At 45.5% G+C, this 20,287-nt stretch overlaps 1 protein-coding gene across 1 annotated transcript in view; it reads left to right on the top strand.

The window, feature by feature from the left end:
* The window catches only part of Ser (Serrate), a 165,282-nt gene extending 145,644 nt beyond the window's left edge, over positions 1 to 19,638 (top strand). The window contains exons 14-19 of the mRNA XM_065216970.1: positions 4,349 to 4,499; positions 16,481 to 16,630; positions 16,718 to 17,179; positions 17,248 to 17,600; positions 17,670 to 17,879; positions 18,311 to 19,638. Coding sequence (XP_065073042.1) covers positions 4,349 to 4,499; positions 16,481 to 16,630; positions 16,718 to 17,179; positions 17,248 to 17,600; positions 17,670 to 17,879; positions 18,311 to 19,147 — 2,163 coding nt within the window. The 3' untranslated portion in view covers positions 19,148 to 19,638. The remainder of the gene's footprint in view (positions 1 to 4,348; positions 4,500 to 16,480; positions 16,631 to 16,717; positions 17,180 to 17,247; positions 17,601 to 17,669; positions 17,880 to 18,310) is intronic.
* The last annotated feature ends 649 nt before the right edge of the window (positions 19,639 to 20,287 follow it).

Here is a 20,287-nt window from a genome sequence, read left to right as displayed (position 1 = left end):
TCAGCGAAAATTTATTCGCTTTGCGTTGCGACACCTTCGTTGGCGCGACCCGCGTAACTTGCCGAGCTATGAAAGTCGCTGTAACCTCATCGACCTGGAGCTCTTGGAAGGAAGGCGTAATGTGGCGAAGGCCTGTTTCGTTGCGGATCTTCTGCAAGGGAACGTCGACTGCTCCACACTTCTCAGTCTTCTTGACATCAACACTCAACGACGGGACTTCCGGCTGCATGCGTTCTTCAACAACCGGCGTTCGAGGACCAACTATGGCGTACACGAACCAATGTTGAGTATGTGCCGCGTTTTCAATAGTTGTTATTATGTGTTCGATTTTAATGTGTCCCGCGAGAAAAATAAGCGTAGCTTTAAGAGATGTTTGCGTTAATTTTGTGTTTGAAACAGTTTTGATGTTTAGATATAGAAAATTGTCATTAGGGTAACTATTTTATCTGTTGACAAGTAGAAATAAATAAATAAATAAATGGTCACGTTTTCCACAATTGTGACACTTGCCTTGGAACTTCGTAGACTTGCGTTTCTTCTCTCCAGAAAATGCCGCAGCCTTGATCTCACCTGAGTCTTCATGACGTTCGGTTCTTTTCAGCTCTTGCGCCAATAAGCGTTGTTTCACGATCTCCAAACTCAACTCTTCCTCAGGAATATTTTCCAAGGCCGTCACCAAGGGATCATACGCATTCGGTAGAGTCTGGAACACTGAAATGACCAAATCAGCTTCCTCGACCTGCGGCCCAGCGGTTTTCAGCTGCCGGATCAAGTCTTCGAACACCAGCAAGTGCGCTCTCATCGAATCACCATCTCTCAACTTCAGACGATTCAACTGCTTCTCACCAGGTTTTGAGTGCTAATTAACCGCTTCGCAAAGGTGTTCTCGAGCGCCTTCCACATGTCTTTGGCCGTCTTCTTCTCGCAGACGAGCGCCAGACATTCATTCGCCAGGAAGCTGACAATAAATGACTTGGTCTTCCTACTGCCGGTGCTTCTTCCGTTAAAGTGTTCTATAATTACTCTAAAATGAATTCCTGAAACCCTCCTGCAGATTCAAATCCATCGCTTTCTGAGGCAAAGCTACACACTTAGAGAAATTCATATAAATTTAGGTGCTCTTAGACTGACATATACGAGCGTCAATGTTGACATAAAATTGAGTCATAATAGACGCGAAATTCAGCTCAATCAAACATACTTTTGGTCGAGTAACGAACTTTTCAGTCTCGCAGCACTTAATTTTACGTGACATGTTTATTTACGTCTCATCCTTTATGTCAAAGGTGGATTCCGTCACGTGGAAAATTAGGTATTTCTAAGTGTGTATATGTTTTTAATGGCAATCAATATATCCTTTCTCGCTCTCTCATACCCGCCCATAGCCATTTTGTGATAACTTTTCACACCGTCGTCGGCAGTCGATTCGTTTGTTCCGCATCTGCCGACGACGGATGGCCGCGTTGTCATCATTCACTCACGCCCGCCGCCCGCGCCGGTCCGGAAAGGCGCGAATACAAAGTGACACCTATTTGTCACCTATTTCAAAACTGCCGCGCTCTTTTGTTGGCTGCATCCCGTTTAGCATAAAGCAAAACGCGGCGGAAAAATAAAAATCACGCAATTATAGCGCTTATTATCATGCAAAAACGTGGCTTGGTCAGAAAGCGGCTCCGCTCATATAACGAAACACCCGACATCACTCATCTCAGGAGGCCCTGGAAGACCGCAACGATCGACGACTGCTTGACAAAGAAAAACCCGACTTGCGAGGGCGTTTTGTTCCGGTGACAGAGCCAACAGCTTTTGTAGGCCATCGTCTCTCGTCTTGATCCCATCTAACGACTATGATCTTGCTGCATCTTCTTTCATCACGATGGCGTGGGCGTCGCTCATTCGAAAGTGTCTCCTCCGCTTCGGTTTGGGGGTGATTTATCACCCAGCATAATTTGACAATGATCCCCGTTCGATTGGGTTTCACATTCCTCGTGGAATGTAGGCCAAACATGGCCACCGGTGACCAAAAGTTCAAACGAATAAATTCTTAACTACAACAACTCGATATGTACTAATCCCCACACGCAACTGCAGTTCTCATCGTAGCAGGTTCTGATTGCGGTGCAAAACATGTGCACAGTGTCGAGTTCTCGCGTTGCATTACACGGCGCAAAACAAGTGCCGTTCCCCTCGAGCCCCGCGAAAGATGATAAAAATGCGAACAATATATTAAATCTTGAAACGTCACTCCAGTCAACATTTCAAATGGTTTGAACTCTGCATGCATACTCGGCACTCGGACCTGGCTTCCACACAAAACGGCAGCAGCAGCAGCAGCGCCCTCATGTTAAGTGCCTTTTACTACCGCTGCAGCAGCAACCGTCAGTTAAGTTTGTCCGTTTGTCCATCCACGACGGCCTGCTTTGCGTTGCCCCGGTAACTCCACCAACAACTGACTGACGACTGGTCACAGGTGAAATGAGTGCAAAGCCAAACTGGTTTTCCTGTTTATTTTTCTCTAAATGCGAATTAATATCCCGGCTCATAACCTCTCTTTTTTTTTCGCTGCTGCAAGCACACAAACTTGTGCGCTTGCAGGTTGGTACAGACAAATCCTTGTGGCTTTCGCACGTTTAAACTGATATTTATATTCATGAGATTTTCTCTCCTTGGAAACGGAGCAATCTGCGCAATCTCGGACAAAGAACAACAATCCAGGCTTGCTTTGATGCACAGGTTCCTTTCACCTTCGTTGTTCTGATTGCCGAAAAAATTAAATGACTCCGCGTCTGCTGCTTCCTCTTTCCAAGTGTCGGTTCTGCGGGGTCGAAAGATTTAATCTCATTTCGACGACCTCGCTGAAAGTGATCCCACCTCCTCGGGAGAATGGCAATGACACAGGGCGGCCTTTCTCCCCGGGTCCCATTAATTAGTCATAATTTATGGGCTCCGCTGTGACATCCTTTTTCCGACGCTGTTATTATGTTTGCCGTGCAATTTCCCGACCAGTTCCTCTTCAACATGGCCATGGTTGAGTTCCCAAAATAGCTCTCTGCCGTCTGACTCACCGTCGGTCGGTGACAATCGCCATTGATTATTCCCCATCCATCAGTCTGCTGACCAAAGCCTTTCTAATTCCTCCAAGCCCACTAGCTTTGCTCAAGCATCGGGTAAACAAATTTCGCCAGTGTCAAATTTCGTCACCCCACTCAGTCCGGGATGCATCCACTCTCAAAAGCTCACTATTTATCACTCTCTCAACTCTCAGACAAAAAAATAAAGAGGGGAAGCAACATTTCGCCCAAAATTTACGATATGACCGAAGGAGCTGTCCGACAACCGGATTAGTAGGCTGTTTTCTCCATTTTCTCTAATATGCTCGTTGACTATTCGCCGCCTACTGCCAGCAACCCCCACCCGTCGAGGAATCACTGGTTCGACGGGGGCGCCTACTTAGTTCCCATTTCTCCCCCCTGCTCCCCCATGTGGATAGAAAAGTATAGCTAAAGGTAAATTAAATTTTTATGTTAATTATTTCGCTGCCGTTGTCCCGCCGGACTAGCTTTTGTTTTGCTATCATCATCAGCGTTTCCCAATATTAGCCCTCTCGTACGGTACAGGTCTCATAATGTTATGCGCGGGACTGTCGCATTAGTAACGGACTTTCCGTTTCTCCGCGCTTGCTGCGGTTCGGCGATTAAGAAGTTGGGATCGCCGACTGACTGACAACTGCGTGAATTCCTAGAAGCGAGCGACGAGGATTATGAGCATTATCATAACAATGTCACGTCTTGCTCTCGGCTTAGGAAAGCTCGGAAGCCGTCCGGCTGCCGGTCGTCGTCGTGACGGTCGCAGGTCCATTTTATCGCGCATGTCAACTTGGCGCGATTGATAAAGCTATTGAATCGAAAAATTTTACGTCATATTTTTCGAGGTTGAATTGTGGGGTTCTGATGACGACGGGCAGCGCTAATAAGATTAGACCCGTCGTTCGATGCAGGGACCTCCGCTCGTCAGCGACAGTCGTGTCGTAAAGCGTGAGAACAAGCGTTGTGACACTTGTTGTTGGTGGTGGTGGTCGGATTCGGACAACTTTCTTTCTTGTTTGGTTTTCGAACGAACCGAGGTGTCAAAATATGAAGCGCAGTCATGTTTAAGCAGGCTGGGAAATCCGGCAATCCGCTTCGGGCGCGTCAGATTTGGTTTTAATTGAGGCTGGTCGAAGTAGGCCCTGTCATGCGGGTGATTGTCAGCGATACGGTTCGGGACGAATGGGATCAAAGCGGGCGCAAAAGTGAGAAATTTTGATCGAGTGTTGATTTTTTTTGTTCTGCTTTTTATCCACTTTCAGGAAGCGAAAGACCACTGCACTTCGTCACCGTGCATCGAAGGACGCTGTCTGAACACTCCCGGCGGTTACTACTGCCATTGTCCGCCGGGCCGAGCTGGCAAGCATTGCGAGTTCCTTCGGATGCCATGCGATTCTTCACCCTGCTCTAACGGTAAGTACCTGTACCCTACATTCGCATTTGCTGTCGTCATTGACGCTGAAGTTTGGTTCTATATTTGGTATCGCGCGGAGCGAAGGCTTCGTGAAACTGGGACAGTGTCGAAAAGGGCAAGACAAGTCACCTTCTGGGACTTGGGAATCGTTCCCCGGAGAACGATCCGAACGTGTAAATTGAATTTGACCCAATCGAAATCGATGACGCCGTAAATGAGGTCAAACAAGGGTTTGCCAGCCACAACCATCGCAATCAATGTTGGTTATGACGGCCAGGGAGCGAGCGAACGAGCGAGCGAACGAACGTTCAAATCCAATCTAGCTCACTTGGATGGGGCGAGATCAAGAGTGCGATCCATCGCATCGGGCGTGTGTATCTATTTGAACCCCCCGTCACAGCAGGGATCGTAAAATGGTTTGAAATCCTTTCGCTACACGGAACGGGCACCGGGCAACATATTTATTACTTTTTCTTCCAGCTCGGTGCTCCACCGCACTCTCAATTATCGAGTCGATTTCGAAAACGAAAACACAATTAGAGTTGACTCCCCGGGAGGCACACAGGCGAGATCTATCCGATGATGAGGTCTCGTTCTCTCACTCGCCGTGGGTTCCGTCTGTTCGTTGTCATGTTCGACTGTCTTGGCAGGGAACAAATTACAACTCATGTTCTAGTCAACGATACCCGGCTAGGGTACCTATCATAGCGGATCATCGCTCACTCACACTCAAGTTCTGGTGCGCTGTCGCAGAGTTGTGTTCCACCTTTCAGCGTCATCACTTGATTAAGAGATAGATCGATACGAATCCACTCCCGGAAGAGCCCACGACCGGTATCGATCCTATAGCAAAGCAAGCGATAGTGTGCACAGCTGGACCCCTCGCAAAGTGAAAGTCTTCTTCTGGCGGAGGCCTACTTAGTTCGGCCAGCTGAAAATGAAATGCGATGGCGATCATTCTCGGCCGTGATCGACAGCTGCTCCCAGATCCCGCAGTAATGATCGCGCGCCTCATTGTTTTCAATGGAGGCAACATTTGGAATTCCAGAAGTGCGGGCGGTGCGCGCGAGATTGATTGTATAATATTAAGTTGTATGTCAAAACTGCCAATTTGCTGGACCGTGGTCACGGATCGATTTCCCATAAAGGACAGCCAATGTGGCGGTGTTGCGCGGTTCCACTCACAACGATGATGATGAGGTGTGACAGCTGCTGCTGCTGCTGTTGGGTTCCGTACGATCAAACGGGGACGAACTACATTGATTGGGTGGTTCGCATGTGGGAAAATAACCTATCAAGGAGGAAGGGCTTTGAAGTAGAATAAATTGAGTCTTTCTGAATTGGCGTTTGCAGAAGGGAAAGGGTTCTGCCGAAGCGATCCAAGTTGGCAGACGGGAAATGAAATTAAACCGGAGGTTTCTAGCAAACGGGGCTTCCAGGAGCGGGATGGCAGCTGGCTTATTTAGTTTGAATGAGAATGTTGCATTTTTTTAGGTTTTTCTATTTATCAGTTGGGCAATAATGGTGCATGGTCTATGTTTGAAGGCGACTTTTATAAAAAGTGAAAATGTGTCTAAAATTTTATTCCGAAGGATCATCGAGGGACCTGTAGTTTAAAAAATTGTGTGGCGTAAAATATTTCATCGGTGAAAATTTAATTTAGCGTACAAATCAAGGGGTCAGTCACTCGGCACATCTTTTTTTTTTTTTTTTTTCTTTATTATAGAGATTTTTAAAACACATCTGCTTTTGTATTAACGCTGTTTATAATGTGCCGCATTGTGCCGGTACTGTGCCGAACGACTATCTTTTTGCCCTGTTTTATGCTTTTTTTTTACTCTTTATTTGTTCCAAATTCAAAATAAATTACATTTCATTTTAACCTAGGTGCTCCAGTTACTACAGTAACTTACCAGCCTTAATTGTTATGATATATAGCTAAGTGTTTTTACATTGTTCCTGTCTTGGAAATTCAGTATTTTAAACAGGTTTTTTAAACCTGCATGTCAGTATAACAATTGATATCTTAAAACTAAAAACTAAAACTAAATAATATCTAAGTATAAAGATAATTAATCGTTGCAATTGAGGATTGCAACGATTTTTGCCTGAAATTATTTATTATTTTGTTGGACATTTGTTCTAAAGTCTCAAAATTCGAAATTCTATGTACTTCGGTAGTACTGTACCAGGGAGGCAACTTCAAAATCATTTTCAGAACTTTGTTCTGAATCCTTTGAAGTGCTTTTTTCCTGGTAGTACAACAACAAGACCATATTGGCACAGCGTAAAGCATGGCCGGTCTAAAAACTTGTTTAAATATTAGAAGTTTATTCGTCAGGCAAAGTCAGGCACGAACGGAAGCTTGACGTAGGACCGCTAGTGGACAGAATATGTGAAGAGCATTAAGTTCTTTTAATTGATCAAATATCTATTATCTCAACTCTTTCCGTTTTTGAATTGTAGGCGTACCAAATTTATAGTAATCTTTTTCAAAGAGAAAGTTGATTACGAGAATCAATCAAAATCAATTGCACCCCTACTTCCAAGTTTGTGTGGTCGTTGGGGGCTTGTGGTTCTAGATGTGGACAAACAAGCACAGATAAATTCTATTCCAACTCTTTACTAATGTAAGCTTGATGGCCCTGAAAAGGGCCGTTTTATTGAAGAGGACATCATGGCCACTTACGCTTGGCGTGTTTAGTGTAGGTGACAGTATCACGGACCTCATTTTCCAGGAACACCTTCCTTGAACACACCTCGTAGATCAGACCGAAGATATGTCATACACCGCCACGGTGAGCCAGACGACGGATGGTGGTTATCTCGAAGAATTTGCGGTGACGATTGGCACCTCCTTTGCCACGACCAGTCAATTGTTGCTCGTTAGGTTATAGAAAAGTGGACTAACCACCTTCCTACTGCTGCTATTGCTGACCACGCCATCCGAAGCGAAAATGAGCTGATACCAGTAGTAGTAGTAAAATTTACGTTTATTTTCTGGGTTTTATGTTTCAACATTTGATTTAACATTTCAATTGGTTAGCCTTTGGCTCTTCATCTTTGTTCTAGTTAATTGGTTATTCTAATGTGATGATTGCGTTTAGCGCTAATTTACAGGATACCCTTTGTGGGATTGTTTTGGGTTGAATTTAAAAATTTGATAACCTACCTACTTGAGCACCTAACTACTTATACTAGGTTGCCAAATCACGCATGATCTGGTGGTTTTATCGCAGACAGGCGACTCTGAACCTTTCCAGCGTGCAAGTCTTTCGCTCCTCGAGTGTTTGAAGACCGGCCAGGTGGTGAATCTCAGAATTACGAGTTCGCGGTGGACTGTTAAGGATCATTCTGAGGATCTTGTTTTGGATCCTCTGAAGCTTTAAGTGGTGGCACTTAGCACAACTCTCCCAGATTGGCATACCATACTCAATAGCCAGCAGAATGATTTGCTTGTGGACAGCAAGCTTGTTTTTGAGGGACAGGGTGGACTTCCTGTTTATCAGAGGGTAGAGCGACCTGATCAAGATGTTACACTTGGTGGATGTCTTGTCCACATGGGATCGGAATAGCAATTTGCTATCGAGGGTGAGACCAAGGTAGACTACTTCACTCGACCATTCAATGGGAGTGCTATCAAGATGGATAGGCGGAACAAGCCGAGGTGAATTCGAGTGTGGAAACAGAATGGTTTGTGTTTTAGCTGCATTGATACAAATCTTCCAGCTCTTAAAATAGTCGGACAAAACATCCAGGCCTGATTGTAGTTTACTCGCCAGAGCACGGATCACTCGACCCTTATAGATGATGGAGGTGTCATCTGCGAACATAGACAGGATACCACCACCCGGCAGGGGAGGAACGTCTGACGTGGAAATGTTGAATAGGATAGGCCCAACCAGGCTACCTTGAGGGACCCCTGCATCAACGTTGAACGTATCAGAGGAGACATTGTTCAAGTAGACCTGGAATGATCTGCCCGACAAGTAGTTTTTGATGATCTTCACGAGGTAGATCGGAAAGTTGTATCGATGCAGCTTGTACACTAGACCATCATGCCAGACATTGTCGAACGCCTTCTCGACGTCCAACAATGCCATGGCAGATGTATTGGAAACGGACTTGTTCCGCTTGATGATGTTAGTAACCCGTGCGAGTTGGTGGATGGTAGAGTGGCCTTTCCTAAACCCGAATTGCTCTTTGAGAAAGATGTTATTATCATTTGAAAACACCAGCAGACGGCTGAGTATCAATTTTTCGAATAGCTTCGAGATGGAGGACAAGAGGCTGATGGGGCGATAGCTTTTGGCACTGGTAGGGTCTTTGCCAGGTTTGTGAATTGGAATAACTTTGGCTAACTTCCAGCATGCAGGGAAGTAGCCAAGCATTAAACACTTGTTGAAGACCACTGCAAGGTGCTTGAAGAAGTCAACACTCAAGTTTTTCAGCTCGAGGTTGACCACTCCATCGACACCAGCGGCCTTCATGTTCTTTGTTGATTTAATCGCTGCTATCACCTCATCAGCCGATATTCTACTTTCGTCAGGGACAACTACGGGGGTGGCAGCGACACTAGCCATTGCCTGTGATACTGCAGGCTCGTGCACCCAACCGGTGGATGTAAGATTCGCTTACAATTATGTGGGATTCATCATCAGAGGATGTAAGTGTAGACCGCATGAACCGAGGATGCGATATACCTAGCTGCGGTCCAATGCAAGACAATTGGAGACCGAAAAATGTAGAGTGTATTAGTGAGGTAAATTAGTTATGTCGAAAAAAATAGGAATCAGATTGCTGACTGGACTCGAACCACGAACGTTGCGATTATCAGACCTGTGCTTTCTCCAATGCTCTCTCCATGCTTCTGAATATGGTTAGCCTAAAAGCAAACATGAAGCGCTCATTTTCTCGCATGCTCGACTTCGTATGCTTTTTCTGCTGGAGAGATTCGAGACAAGTGTGTGCGTCGTTCTACAATGTTCTACAATGTGCGTCGTTCTACAAGCTTACTGGTATAGTCGAAAGCGTAGAAAGAACACGAAATGAAAAAGTCAAAAAACCATTACATCGCCTGTAAGGTCAACTTCTAACATTCGCTGCGATGTTCATGAACAGAGGATGATAGGAAACGGAACTAACATTCATTGTAATAGATTTTTGGTTTGCGTGTGGGGACTCACCATGGCGTGGCCAAGGTTATGTGAATTTTCAAAGTGTTGTCCAAGAGCATTGGCCTTTTCAAATGGGGTTATTAGTAAAGATGGGTCCGAATTTTGGTTAGGAGAGGAAAGGGGAGGAATGGGCCTCGGCTTATTTTTCAAAATCTTTGCCATTTTCCAGAATGGCTTAGCACAATCTGGGAGAGAGCGAATCTTGTTTGCAAAATCGATATTTCTGAGATCCACCATCCTGGCTTGGACGATTTTGTTCAAACGGTTGCAATTGGTCTTCAGGTTAGGCAGCCCAGTACGCTGGTACTGCCTACGAATCGTGTTGCGGAGTCTAATGAGGTCTTTAGTAGGCCTGTCAAGGTTCAGAGTATTACTCACCTGTCTGGATACTGGCACATGTAGCTCCCTGGCCCGGGAAATTGCTTGATCGATGGAGCGCAGACACCGGTCAACATCTTCGGACGATTCCGGTTGGACATCGTAGTCTACAGCGGTGTCGACGCAATGTTGGAACTGACCCCAGTCAACACGATGATAGTTGCGCCGGAAAGCTTCAAATCGATTTACGGAGGATCCCACCTCAGTCACCACCGGGTAGTAGTCCGAGCTGAGTTCCTGATAGGTGATAGGTTGAGCGATGTTGTTGCCCATGTTGCTGATGAAGATATCGATGGTAGCGTGAACAGCGGACCGACTCAACCGGGTGGGAGTTTCCGGACTCAAGATGTTGTACTGCGCTTCCTGCAGGTCGTTGTTCAGGATGGTGCCGTTTTGATTGCGCCGATTGTTGCCCCAAGCTTGAGGTTTGGCGTTCAGGTCGCCAGCGATGATAAAGTTTTCCCGTCGTCGTGTTAGCTTGATAATATCTCGTCGCAGATCTGCTGCCGATCCGTCCCTGATGTTGACTTGTTTGGGGCAGTAAGCCGCGACGATGGTGATGGGGCCGATAGGAGTAGAAACTTCCACCCCTACGGCTTCGATGATCTTCAGCTGAAAGCTGGGCATCAGTCGACAGCAGATGTTTCTCCTTATTGCAATAGCCACTCCTCCTCCTCCAGAGTTGGTTCGATCTAGCCTCACGAGCCGGAAATCGGGAAGGTAGACGTTTGTTTCAGGCTTCAGGTGGGTTTCAGTTATGATGGCAATGTCGATGTTTCGTTCATTGAGAAACTCAACAAACTCGATGTTTTTGCTCTTCAAGGAGCAAGCGTTCCAATTTACGATCTTGATGGCTTCACGGTCCATACTTAGTGACAAGGGACAGGGCAGCATGAAGCTGTTCAGATCGAGTCTTGCAGGTGCGCAAGATGATGATGACCTCGGCCACGAGCGTCACAAGTTCCTCCGAGGTGAACGGAGAATCGTCGACAGGCTCACCTGAGACAACACCAGCGTATGATAAACCAGGGGCGGTGGAGGGACCTGGCATTGGCTGGGCAGCAGCAGCAGCGAGACGATGCTGGACTGTTCGATTGTTAGGAATACTCACATGCTTGACTTGTTGGTTGTTGAGCGGAAGTGGTTCTAAGTTCGGAACATGTCGACGGGGCTGGAGAGCTGGGTACTGGACTTCCGTGCGTGCAGGAGGCGAACGATGATTACGGAGGCGACCGGGCTGGTTATTGATCGTAGCCTTCCGACGGATATTGATGAACTCCACTCGCTTGGGACATCCGCGATTGGAGGCTTGGTGGTTACCACCGCAGTTGACACACGTTGGCTCGATGTCATCATCTTGCTCACAGGACGCAGTCGAGTGAGTTCCAGCACACTTGCCGCAGATAGTCTTCATATGGCAGTTTTTGGCGCCATGGCCGTAGGAGAGGCAGTTCATACACTGCGTAACATCACGATGTTGGGATTTGTAATGCTCCCAACTGATGATGACCTGAAACAGGTCCCGGATTTTGGATCTCAGAGCCGCTAGACTGGTGGATCTCTTCGTGAAGTGCACCAGGAACAACTGGTCACGGAAGCTGGTGTTGTGGTTGGAACGCCGGTTTATTGGGAACACCGCCTCAGGTTTGAGCCCAAGCCGCTCCAGCTCGGATTTAACCACAGCCGCCTCGAACGACGGTAATCCACGCAATACCAGCTTCAGTGGCTTGCTCGATGGCAGATCGTGCGTGAAGAAGTCAACGTTGTTTTCCTTTAGGAAACATCCTGTTTGATTGTACTCCTCCAGGCTGGAGCACATGATTTTGGTGCCGATGCTGCAAAGCTTGAAGCGAGGCAGCAGCTTGTGTTTTGCCAGTTCGGCACGCAGCTTGGCAACATCCTTCTCCGGCGTGAAAAGCGGGGGAATCCGCTCTCTTGCAGCGATGGGAACGACGTCACCATCGCCATTTTCTTCGGGGAGCACCGCAAACTGGTTGGCTTGCAGTACTCGTTTTCCGGCGTCATCCTGCGACGCGCTGTGCTGGATTACCACCTTCTTTGAAGGGCCCGCTGCTGAATCATTGGTACGTTTACGCACCATTTGTTTCGTGTTGGCAAGTTGCAGTAAACTTGCCAGAACGCGCGAAGGTGGCGACGCTTCCACGGCGCAAAGCGACAGCACAAACCGAATCGAAGCGAGAACTCGAGCGAAGCTGATACCAGACAGCAGCGCTGCTTTATATCTTTTTAGGTTAAAGCAGAATGATGTGCAACCAAGTGGTATAAAAGCTACAAAGACTCCTCCCTTTATGAGTAGTTTGCTATCAAGTAGCGACCCTAATAAAAAATAACCATAAACGAACGATAACCCAAATCATTGAACTATTCCACAAATGGTTTGGATGATACCCAGAACACGTCGTTAAGCAAATTAACCATACAATTTTTATTAGGGGATACTGCCTATTTTCTTTTTGCGTACACGGCGAATGAGAACGACCCAAATTTGGGTTTAGTTCACTCATAATGGCCAAAAGTGTAGGAGCTCAGCGATGAGTAAATTTGTCTCATGGTTTCCTGTAGAAAACTTAAAAAAATCTCCAAATCCAAACCCTTTACTCACAAAGCGAAGGCCACCCACACAAACCAACACCATCATCGGATAGGGGAAACTTCTACCTACACGATGATGGTATTGGTTTGTGTGAGCGGCCTTCGATTTGTGAGCAATGGGCTTTGGAACGGTTTGTTTACAAATGCTGATGGGCCCTTTTCTATTGTTGATCCAGAAATGTTTCCTGCCGTCTTCGTCAAATTAGGGTATACGTCCCTAACCTCGGTCTAATATGCAGCCATAGATTACGTTTTTAATCATAACTCATCAATTAATTTACCTGCAAACGATATTCTACTGCTAAATGGTATGCTTAGATATGCTTATCATGTCGTTTGCTATCAGGAACCGCAAAAAGTTGAAAAACTTACTTTTTTTAAGACAAAAACTCACCAGGGAAATGTATGTAATATCGGTCTATTGTCCCCAAATTGGGTCTATTTATGGATGCAACTTCGTCCTATCTTGTTTGATCCTCAAAAAAACGCTCTTGGTAACGTTTTCTGATGTATTTTTTTTTATCACTATCACTGTTAACTTAATGCTCTTCATTCCTCAAAACATTTCTTAGAGAAAATTTTACGAAAACTACATTAAATCACTCAAGTTAAAAATTAAAAATTAAAAATTTCGCTTATCGTCTTTTGACCGCAGAATATCTAAATCAAAACATTGTGATGTTCATTATACAGATTTGGCAGAAAAAATCTCCCTTCCTGTTCGTTCCTTATCATCCAAATGCAAACCACATTGTTGACGTTACTCTTATTGCTATATGCTGTCAAATGAATTTCATGGGCCAAAGTTAGGAACATAGAAAAGAAATGTGTCCCTAAAGTTGGGTCCATGATTTACTTGTGAAAACGTTGTTAAACAATTAAAATAAACATAAAATATTCAAACAGTAACTGTGAGTTTTACGTCTAGTGTGTATTATCAGGTAATTCCATTCAATAAATGCCATAATCAGGCCATTTGATGATCGTCAGTGCAACCTTCCCATCTTAACCTTAGAAGTCATGGCGGCTAAAAACTCCGAACAGAGTGATATTCTCAACCAGTTTTATTACTTACGAGAGCTGAAAATGTATTGAAATGTTGTGATATAAATTGATTTGTGTGTGGTACACATTTATCAATCATCAGTGATCAATATTTTCCTTATTTTTTGTGTAATATTCCTTAATTAATTATTTATTTGCGTGATAGGCCGAATGAAAGGACTAGACCCACATTACATACCGTAACCCTATGTGCTAGATTGTTGCTTCTTTCATCGAAAATATCCGGCCGTGGCGATTCAAAGTTGATCAAGGTTGATCAAAATAATTTGTACCCCTGCTTCCAGTTTAATTACACGAGCATTTTGTGTGATCGTTGGTTCTGAATATGGACAAACAGGCAGATGGATTCTATTCCTACTCTTTACTGTAATAAGCTTGGTGGCCCTGAAAAGAGCCGTTTTTTTTGCCAAGATGATTTAACCTCCGAAACCAAACAGAGTGCGTCTCTGTCACTTCAAAAACGTAAATAGATAACATCCATGGCCGCTTACGCTTGGCGTGTTTAGTGTAGGTGACAGCATCACGGATCTCATTTTTCAGGAACATCTCGTAAATCAAACCGGAGATACGTCAGACACCGCCACGGCGAGCCAGACAACGGATGGTGGTTATCTTGAAGAATTTGCGTTTGGTTCTGAATATGGCGATGAGTGTGCAAAATATTACGCAATTCCATCCTCCCTATTCGCACACGCCCGAGGATCGGAGGCGAATGCCACTTCGACTTGTTTCGTCTACTTACTACTCTCTGACGACTGTGCTGGGGAAGCAGCATATGCATTTAGGTAATTGGTGGATTTGTTAGTTAATTCGACGCTTTTGGACAATGCTGGAAATTTACCTGTTTTTCAATAGTTTCTTGTTGAAAATCAACCTTCGGAAGTATTGTTATCGATGCGTAGCCATATTTCTGATCGATTGGTGATAAAATTATTGAAATTGGACCAGGGGCAGCTGAGTTATTAACGTTCAAAATCTTTCTTAATTTGTTACATGTTCCATTTTCGGTTTTCACAAAGTGTACCCCCATATAGAAATCAAAGACGTAGTCCTACGTCAAAAAAAAACGCTAGTGTCATGGTAATTCCTAAGAGAATTCATAAATTTTTATTGAGAATTTCCGATAGGGTTTCAAATATTTGAATTCACAGGGAATTTCGGAGTAGCGTACCAGAATATTCTGAAGAAATTTCCAAGGAAATTTAAAGAAGAGTTTGAAGTGGATTCCTAGAAAATTCCTAGAGATTCTCTGAAGGGAACTTTGAGAAGAATTCCAATGAAATTCTCAGGAAAGGTTCCTTGCAGTTCTGAAGTAAATTCCATTGAAATTCTGGGAGAATACTTTCCAACTCGAAAATCGCAAACGAAGAAGTTTCTGCAGAATATAATCGATTTTCTTTCAAAATAATAAAAAAAAACCGAGCCCCACTCTGATTAAATGAATCAACAACTTTCAAAGCTGCCAAAGAACTGCGCCACATGGATTGCGCCTGCAGCTCGTCATAACTCATCCACGTAACCACGGAAACCAAACCAACAACGGCCAAGTGCGAGCGAGGGGTATGCAAATGCTTATTTTCCCATTACCTTTTTCCCACCTCCTTCCAAACACATTCACATTTCGCTTACCGCACCAAATCACTCACCGATCTAGTTAGCACCGAAAATGGATTGCTTGGATATCGCCCTGCTCGCTTACTCCGTTTGGTGGTGGTATTCAAATAATCGCTCCCAGATCTACCCATCGGAGAGCGCGGGGCCGTGTAAACCTAATGACATTAAGGTTATTATTCTTGCTGCTTTTATTTTCGACGCTCCAACCAGTGATAAATCGCTTACAACTTATTTATGCTGCGGGGAAAAAGAACAGCAAATTTATATTTGTCATGTCTCATTATTACTCACCACCTCTCTCGGTTCGGACCCACTCGGGGGGAGAAGAAAGAAGCAACTTTGTAAGCACTCTTTTCACACCGTGGCCGTCATTGAAACGCAACAGACGTCGGCAGCTGGGTTGAGAACTTTTCCAGCAAGGTGGAGGATGAGGGGCCCAACAGAAATTACCTTATTTATTCAAGTAAATTGAAAAATTAAACACTTTTCTATTTAACGATGTTTGATTTGAACACAGAGACTGGAGAATGATGGGATGTGTGAGGGACCGCTGATTGAGGGGAAAACAAAAGAATGACTCTTCGCGTTCATCGCTTCAATGTGTGCTGTGGGTAAATACCGAGAGGAGTACGGTAAAAAGAATGGTAAAGAAATTGTTTGTAATTATTGTTGAAGGAAGAATTTTTCTGAAGACCATTCTTCTGGAGATTGGGTTGAGAGTTGGCTAGAGCAGAGACAAATCGTCCCATCGGCGCGTGATAAAAACGTGATAAAGTAATCGCGTCGGAAGCCATCGTCGTAATTACATTGTTTGAACAAGCTTTTTCCTCCCACCGGGCTTAATTACACGAAAAACAGCCTCCCTAGAATTTGCTGCGCTGTGCGAAAAACGACTCACTTTTATAATGAAGCAATTTAACAATTAATCAACGCCGCACTCACAATTAGTAGACCTGGGCTCTGGACACTGTTTTGACTGAGTTTGGCAGGGTTGTCATGGCAACGTGATACCTAAAAGAGGCAATAAAGGCATTCATAGAACCAGACATGAGATGACAAATTATTATTGCTAAATTATCCACCGTTTTCTCACCGCTTCCGTCTGTCTGTTGTCTGTCTGTCCCCATTTGCAGATGGCTGTACAATGCCGTTGACGAACGAAACCTCGACCGGCCCCTCGACTGCGCTGACCCCGTGCAGCGGCCGTGGGAAATGCGAATCCAGTGTACTGGGGTCGAGCTGCGTCTGTCAGACCGGTTTCACTGGGCCCTTCTGCCAGCACAGTAAGTTTTTTGCTTAGAACCTTTTTCCACAAAATTTGGTCCGATTCTAACCTCAACTTTCCGCTTTTTCTCGTCTCACCTACTTAGATGTCAACGAATGTTTTTCGAACCCCTGTAAGAACAGTGGGATCTGCATCGATGGCGAAGCGGATTACACGTGCGAGTGTCCCCCCGGATGGACCGGGAAGAACTGCGGGGACCGAGCGGTTCAGTGTCTTCCGGGACAGTGCCTGAATGCGGGCTCGTGCATCTTGTCACCGATTTCCGGAATATCGCAGTGCCGGTGTACGCTCGGTTGGGGAGGACCGTTCTGCAACGAACCGGTCGATCAGTGCCAGGGTCAACCCTGTCACAACGGAGGCACCTGTGAGTCTGGACCCGGGTGGTTCCGCTGCCTGTGTGCAAGGGGCTTCTCCGGTCCGGACTGTCGGATCAACGTGAATGAGTGTTCGCCGCAACCCTGTCTCGGTGGCGCTACCTGCAAGGATGGGATCGGTGGATTCACGTGTATCTGTCCCGTCGGAAGGAGGGGCGTCCGGTGCGAAATTCGTAAGTATACTTAAACGGGGGACATTTTGAGAAGGTCATTACAAATTGTTTATTTATTTTCGAAACAGTGCTGTCGGACCCCTCGTCGGTTTGCTCGAACACGACGACCAACTCGCCGTACGATCCCTTGGTAACGAGCGACCCGACGCCGCCTGCCACGATCGACGAGAGCAACTGCAACTCGTGCGTTTGCGTCAATGGGAAGCCGCGCTGTTCGAATATGTGGTGCGGCCTGCGGAACTGTTTGAACAAGAACTTCTCGAGCAATGCGTGTGAAAGTCATCAGGTTTGTGTCCCCGCCGCGCAGGAAAGTTGCCTGGCGCCACCGTGCAACCCGCGGGGAGACTGTCGGACCTTTGAACCGTCCCGGAGGGTTGCTCCTCCGCGAATTCCGGCGCCGATCGACTGTTGGCCCAATCAGGTAAGATCCTCTTGTTCAGAAAAACTTGTTGAGTGGTGGAAAGACTTATTGGGGAATTTCGTTTACCAGGCTACCCTCGGAACGCACTGTGCGCGGATTTCGATCCTGCTGGAACTGAACCGACTTTCCCGAGGCACCTCCGTCGATGGAATGTGCCACATCCTGCGGTTACAGCTGGGCGAGAAGCTCATCAAGAGCCCCTCGGTTGACGTTTCCGTGTTCGTAGTGCTGATGTGCGATCTCAAAACGGGAACGAATGACACGATCGAAGTGACCCTGGTAAGTAGCGATCCTAGACATCCCTAGTCGCTTTGGTAGTAGTCGATTGTTGAATTGAAATGAGTTGCGCGTTTCTTTCGGTTCAATCAGCTCGCATTTATTTGATTTGATTTGAAAGAAAAATCAGCACAATTTCGATATTTTTCCTTTGGTCTATTTGATCTTGCTCATTCAAGCTTTTTACTTTTCGTCCATTCGGCCATTGGTTCCTTAACATTTCATTTGACCTTTTGTCCTTGAAGATCCTCAAAACCACATATAAACAGTAAAGTACATGAAATAGTAATTGAACAATACTAATAAATACAAGACCTATTCCATGAATTAAATGAGAGCTAATCGATTACCATCGACTATTTTCCGACATCCCTTAGCCCCAAACAACATTTGCAGTGTTCTAATCGTCTTCCTTTCCTTCCCCTCCAAAACAGTCAACGCCGACCGACAGCAGCATCGGTGCCAGTCCGCTGACGGAGGCCGTTCGCCTTCTAGCGGAGATCCTCTCCCGCCAGCAGGGCGTTCAGAACGAGTCCTTTCAGTCGGACATTGCCGAGGCGGCTCCGTTGACTTCAATTCTCGAGGTCAAGGTGGAAACGGCGCTGATCAACGAAACCACCACCGGATCGAACTACCTGATCGCGGTGGGCTTCGGTATTGCCATAGTGGCCCTCTGCGTGGGTGCCTTCGTAGCGCTGATCTGGCGGCAAAAGCTCCAAACCCACAGCGGCTCCGGAACGAATCTCACCCCTCACATGGACTTGTCCCGAAGTCACGAGGAAGAGAAGAGCAACAACTTGCAGAACGAGGAGAACTTCCGGAGGTACGCAAACCCCCTGAAGGGCAGTGCCAGTTCGCTGCGAGGTGCCATGGAACTGAGTCTCAACCCGGCGCCGGAGATCAACCAGATCGCCGGTCCGAGTACCGTTCATCGATCGCAGCAGCTCTACCCGAGCTGCGGGAACGATGGCGAGTTCGAGAAGGATCCGGAAAAGCAGAAGGCTGCCAACCGGAACTCGCACATCCTGCTGCACAAAACGCAGAACTCCGACATCACCAAGAACATTGTCAGCTCGATCGAGAGCCAACACAAAGACTTTGGCAAGCGAAGCATCAACGAGCACACGGCTTCGAGTGCGGTGGCAGCAGTGCCTCCTCCCAGTGCCCAAACTCCAGCGGGAATCGTGGTGAGTAGCGTAGCAACGGCCCCGAGTAGTACGGCGGTGCCTACTGCGATGATCGATTCCGATGTTCTCACTGTACATGTGTAAGTGTGCGATGCTTCCACGCCGCGCCAGTTAGGTTAGGTCGATTTTCTCTCAATTCGCTGAGCTAGACTTCCAGTTGAGCAATACTGGAAAAAAAAGTGAGATTCTCATTTTGTTTCGAATAGGATTTTTATTTTCTTTTAAATTTAAAAGTATTTATTTGCCTTCCCTCTCATACACACACAAAAAAACCGTAGTAGACTTCTTTGTTGACATTGCTTGCATCGTGTAAATATAGCGAATATGATGATACATAAAACTGTACGAATGAGGAGAATGCAATTTCCGTACTTTGAAAAGCGAATTTTTTTCGTGAAAGGAAAAAATGACACGACAGTGTACAGTTAAATGTAATGTGATATTAAATAAGAAGAAGCAATATTTCTTTAGATGACGAACGAACGAACGAGAGAGCGCGAGAGAACTGAAGAGCGAGAAATCACAATTTATTTATGATCGTCGATAGAGAGACGCAGTGTTCTTTCACCGGCAAACAAAATCAACGAACAGATTTTGCTTTTTTGCGTGTGAAATCAAATTAAAAAAAAAAAAAGTGACGAAACACCGCGCCATCTGTAAAGAGAAACGGTAAAAAAAACGGACATTCAAACGATAAATCATCGCACCCACACACACAAACACTAATTTAATGTAGCGTTAGAATCTCAAACAACATCAGCAACAACAACAACAACAACAGTGGAAAAGTGGAAGTGAAGTTTAAACTAAATAAAATAGTTCCTTGTTTAGTTACGGTCGTTTTTATAAGCTTTGATAGTTATTAGAAGAAGAAAAACTTGTACAGGAAAAAGTAGAAAAAGAAAGTTTACATGTTCTCCCGTAGCCAGAGATTTTTTTTTTCGTCAATATAGTTTACAACCGTACTCAAGTTGGTTAGTTTAGGTTAGTTAGGAGAGAAGAATGAGAGATCGAGTAAATAACGACAACGAAGCGAATTGTAGATAGTTGATCACGGATGATTGGTTTTATCTGTGATGCAATCAAATGTATTTTTTTCTTTACTAAAACTAGAGGACTTTTATCACTCTAAGGGACAAACAATAGCTGAACGAATTTGGTCGAGTACGGAAACTCTCACAAACGCAAGCGACTTTCGTGTGTAAATAGCCTGTAAAAAGATGC

Source organism: Ochlerotatus camptorhynchus, unplaced genomic scaffold, assembly GCF_037179485.1.
Source record: "Ochlerotatus camptorhynchus isolate MF236.1 unplaced genomic scaffold, CSIRO-AGI_Acam_v1.1 ptg000070l, whole genome shotgun sequence".
Lineage (NCBI taxonomy): Eukaryota > Metazoa > Arthropoda > Insecta > Diptera > Culicidae > Ochlerotatus > Ochlerotatus camptorhynchus.
This window is presented reverse-complemented; position numbering and strand designations above follow the sequence as displayed.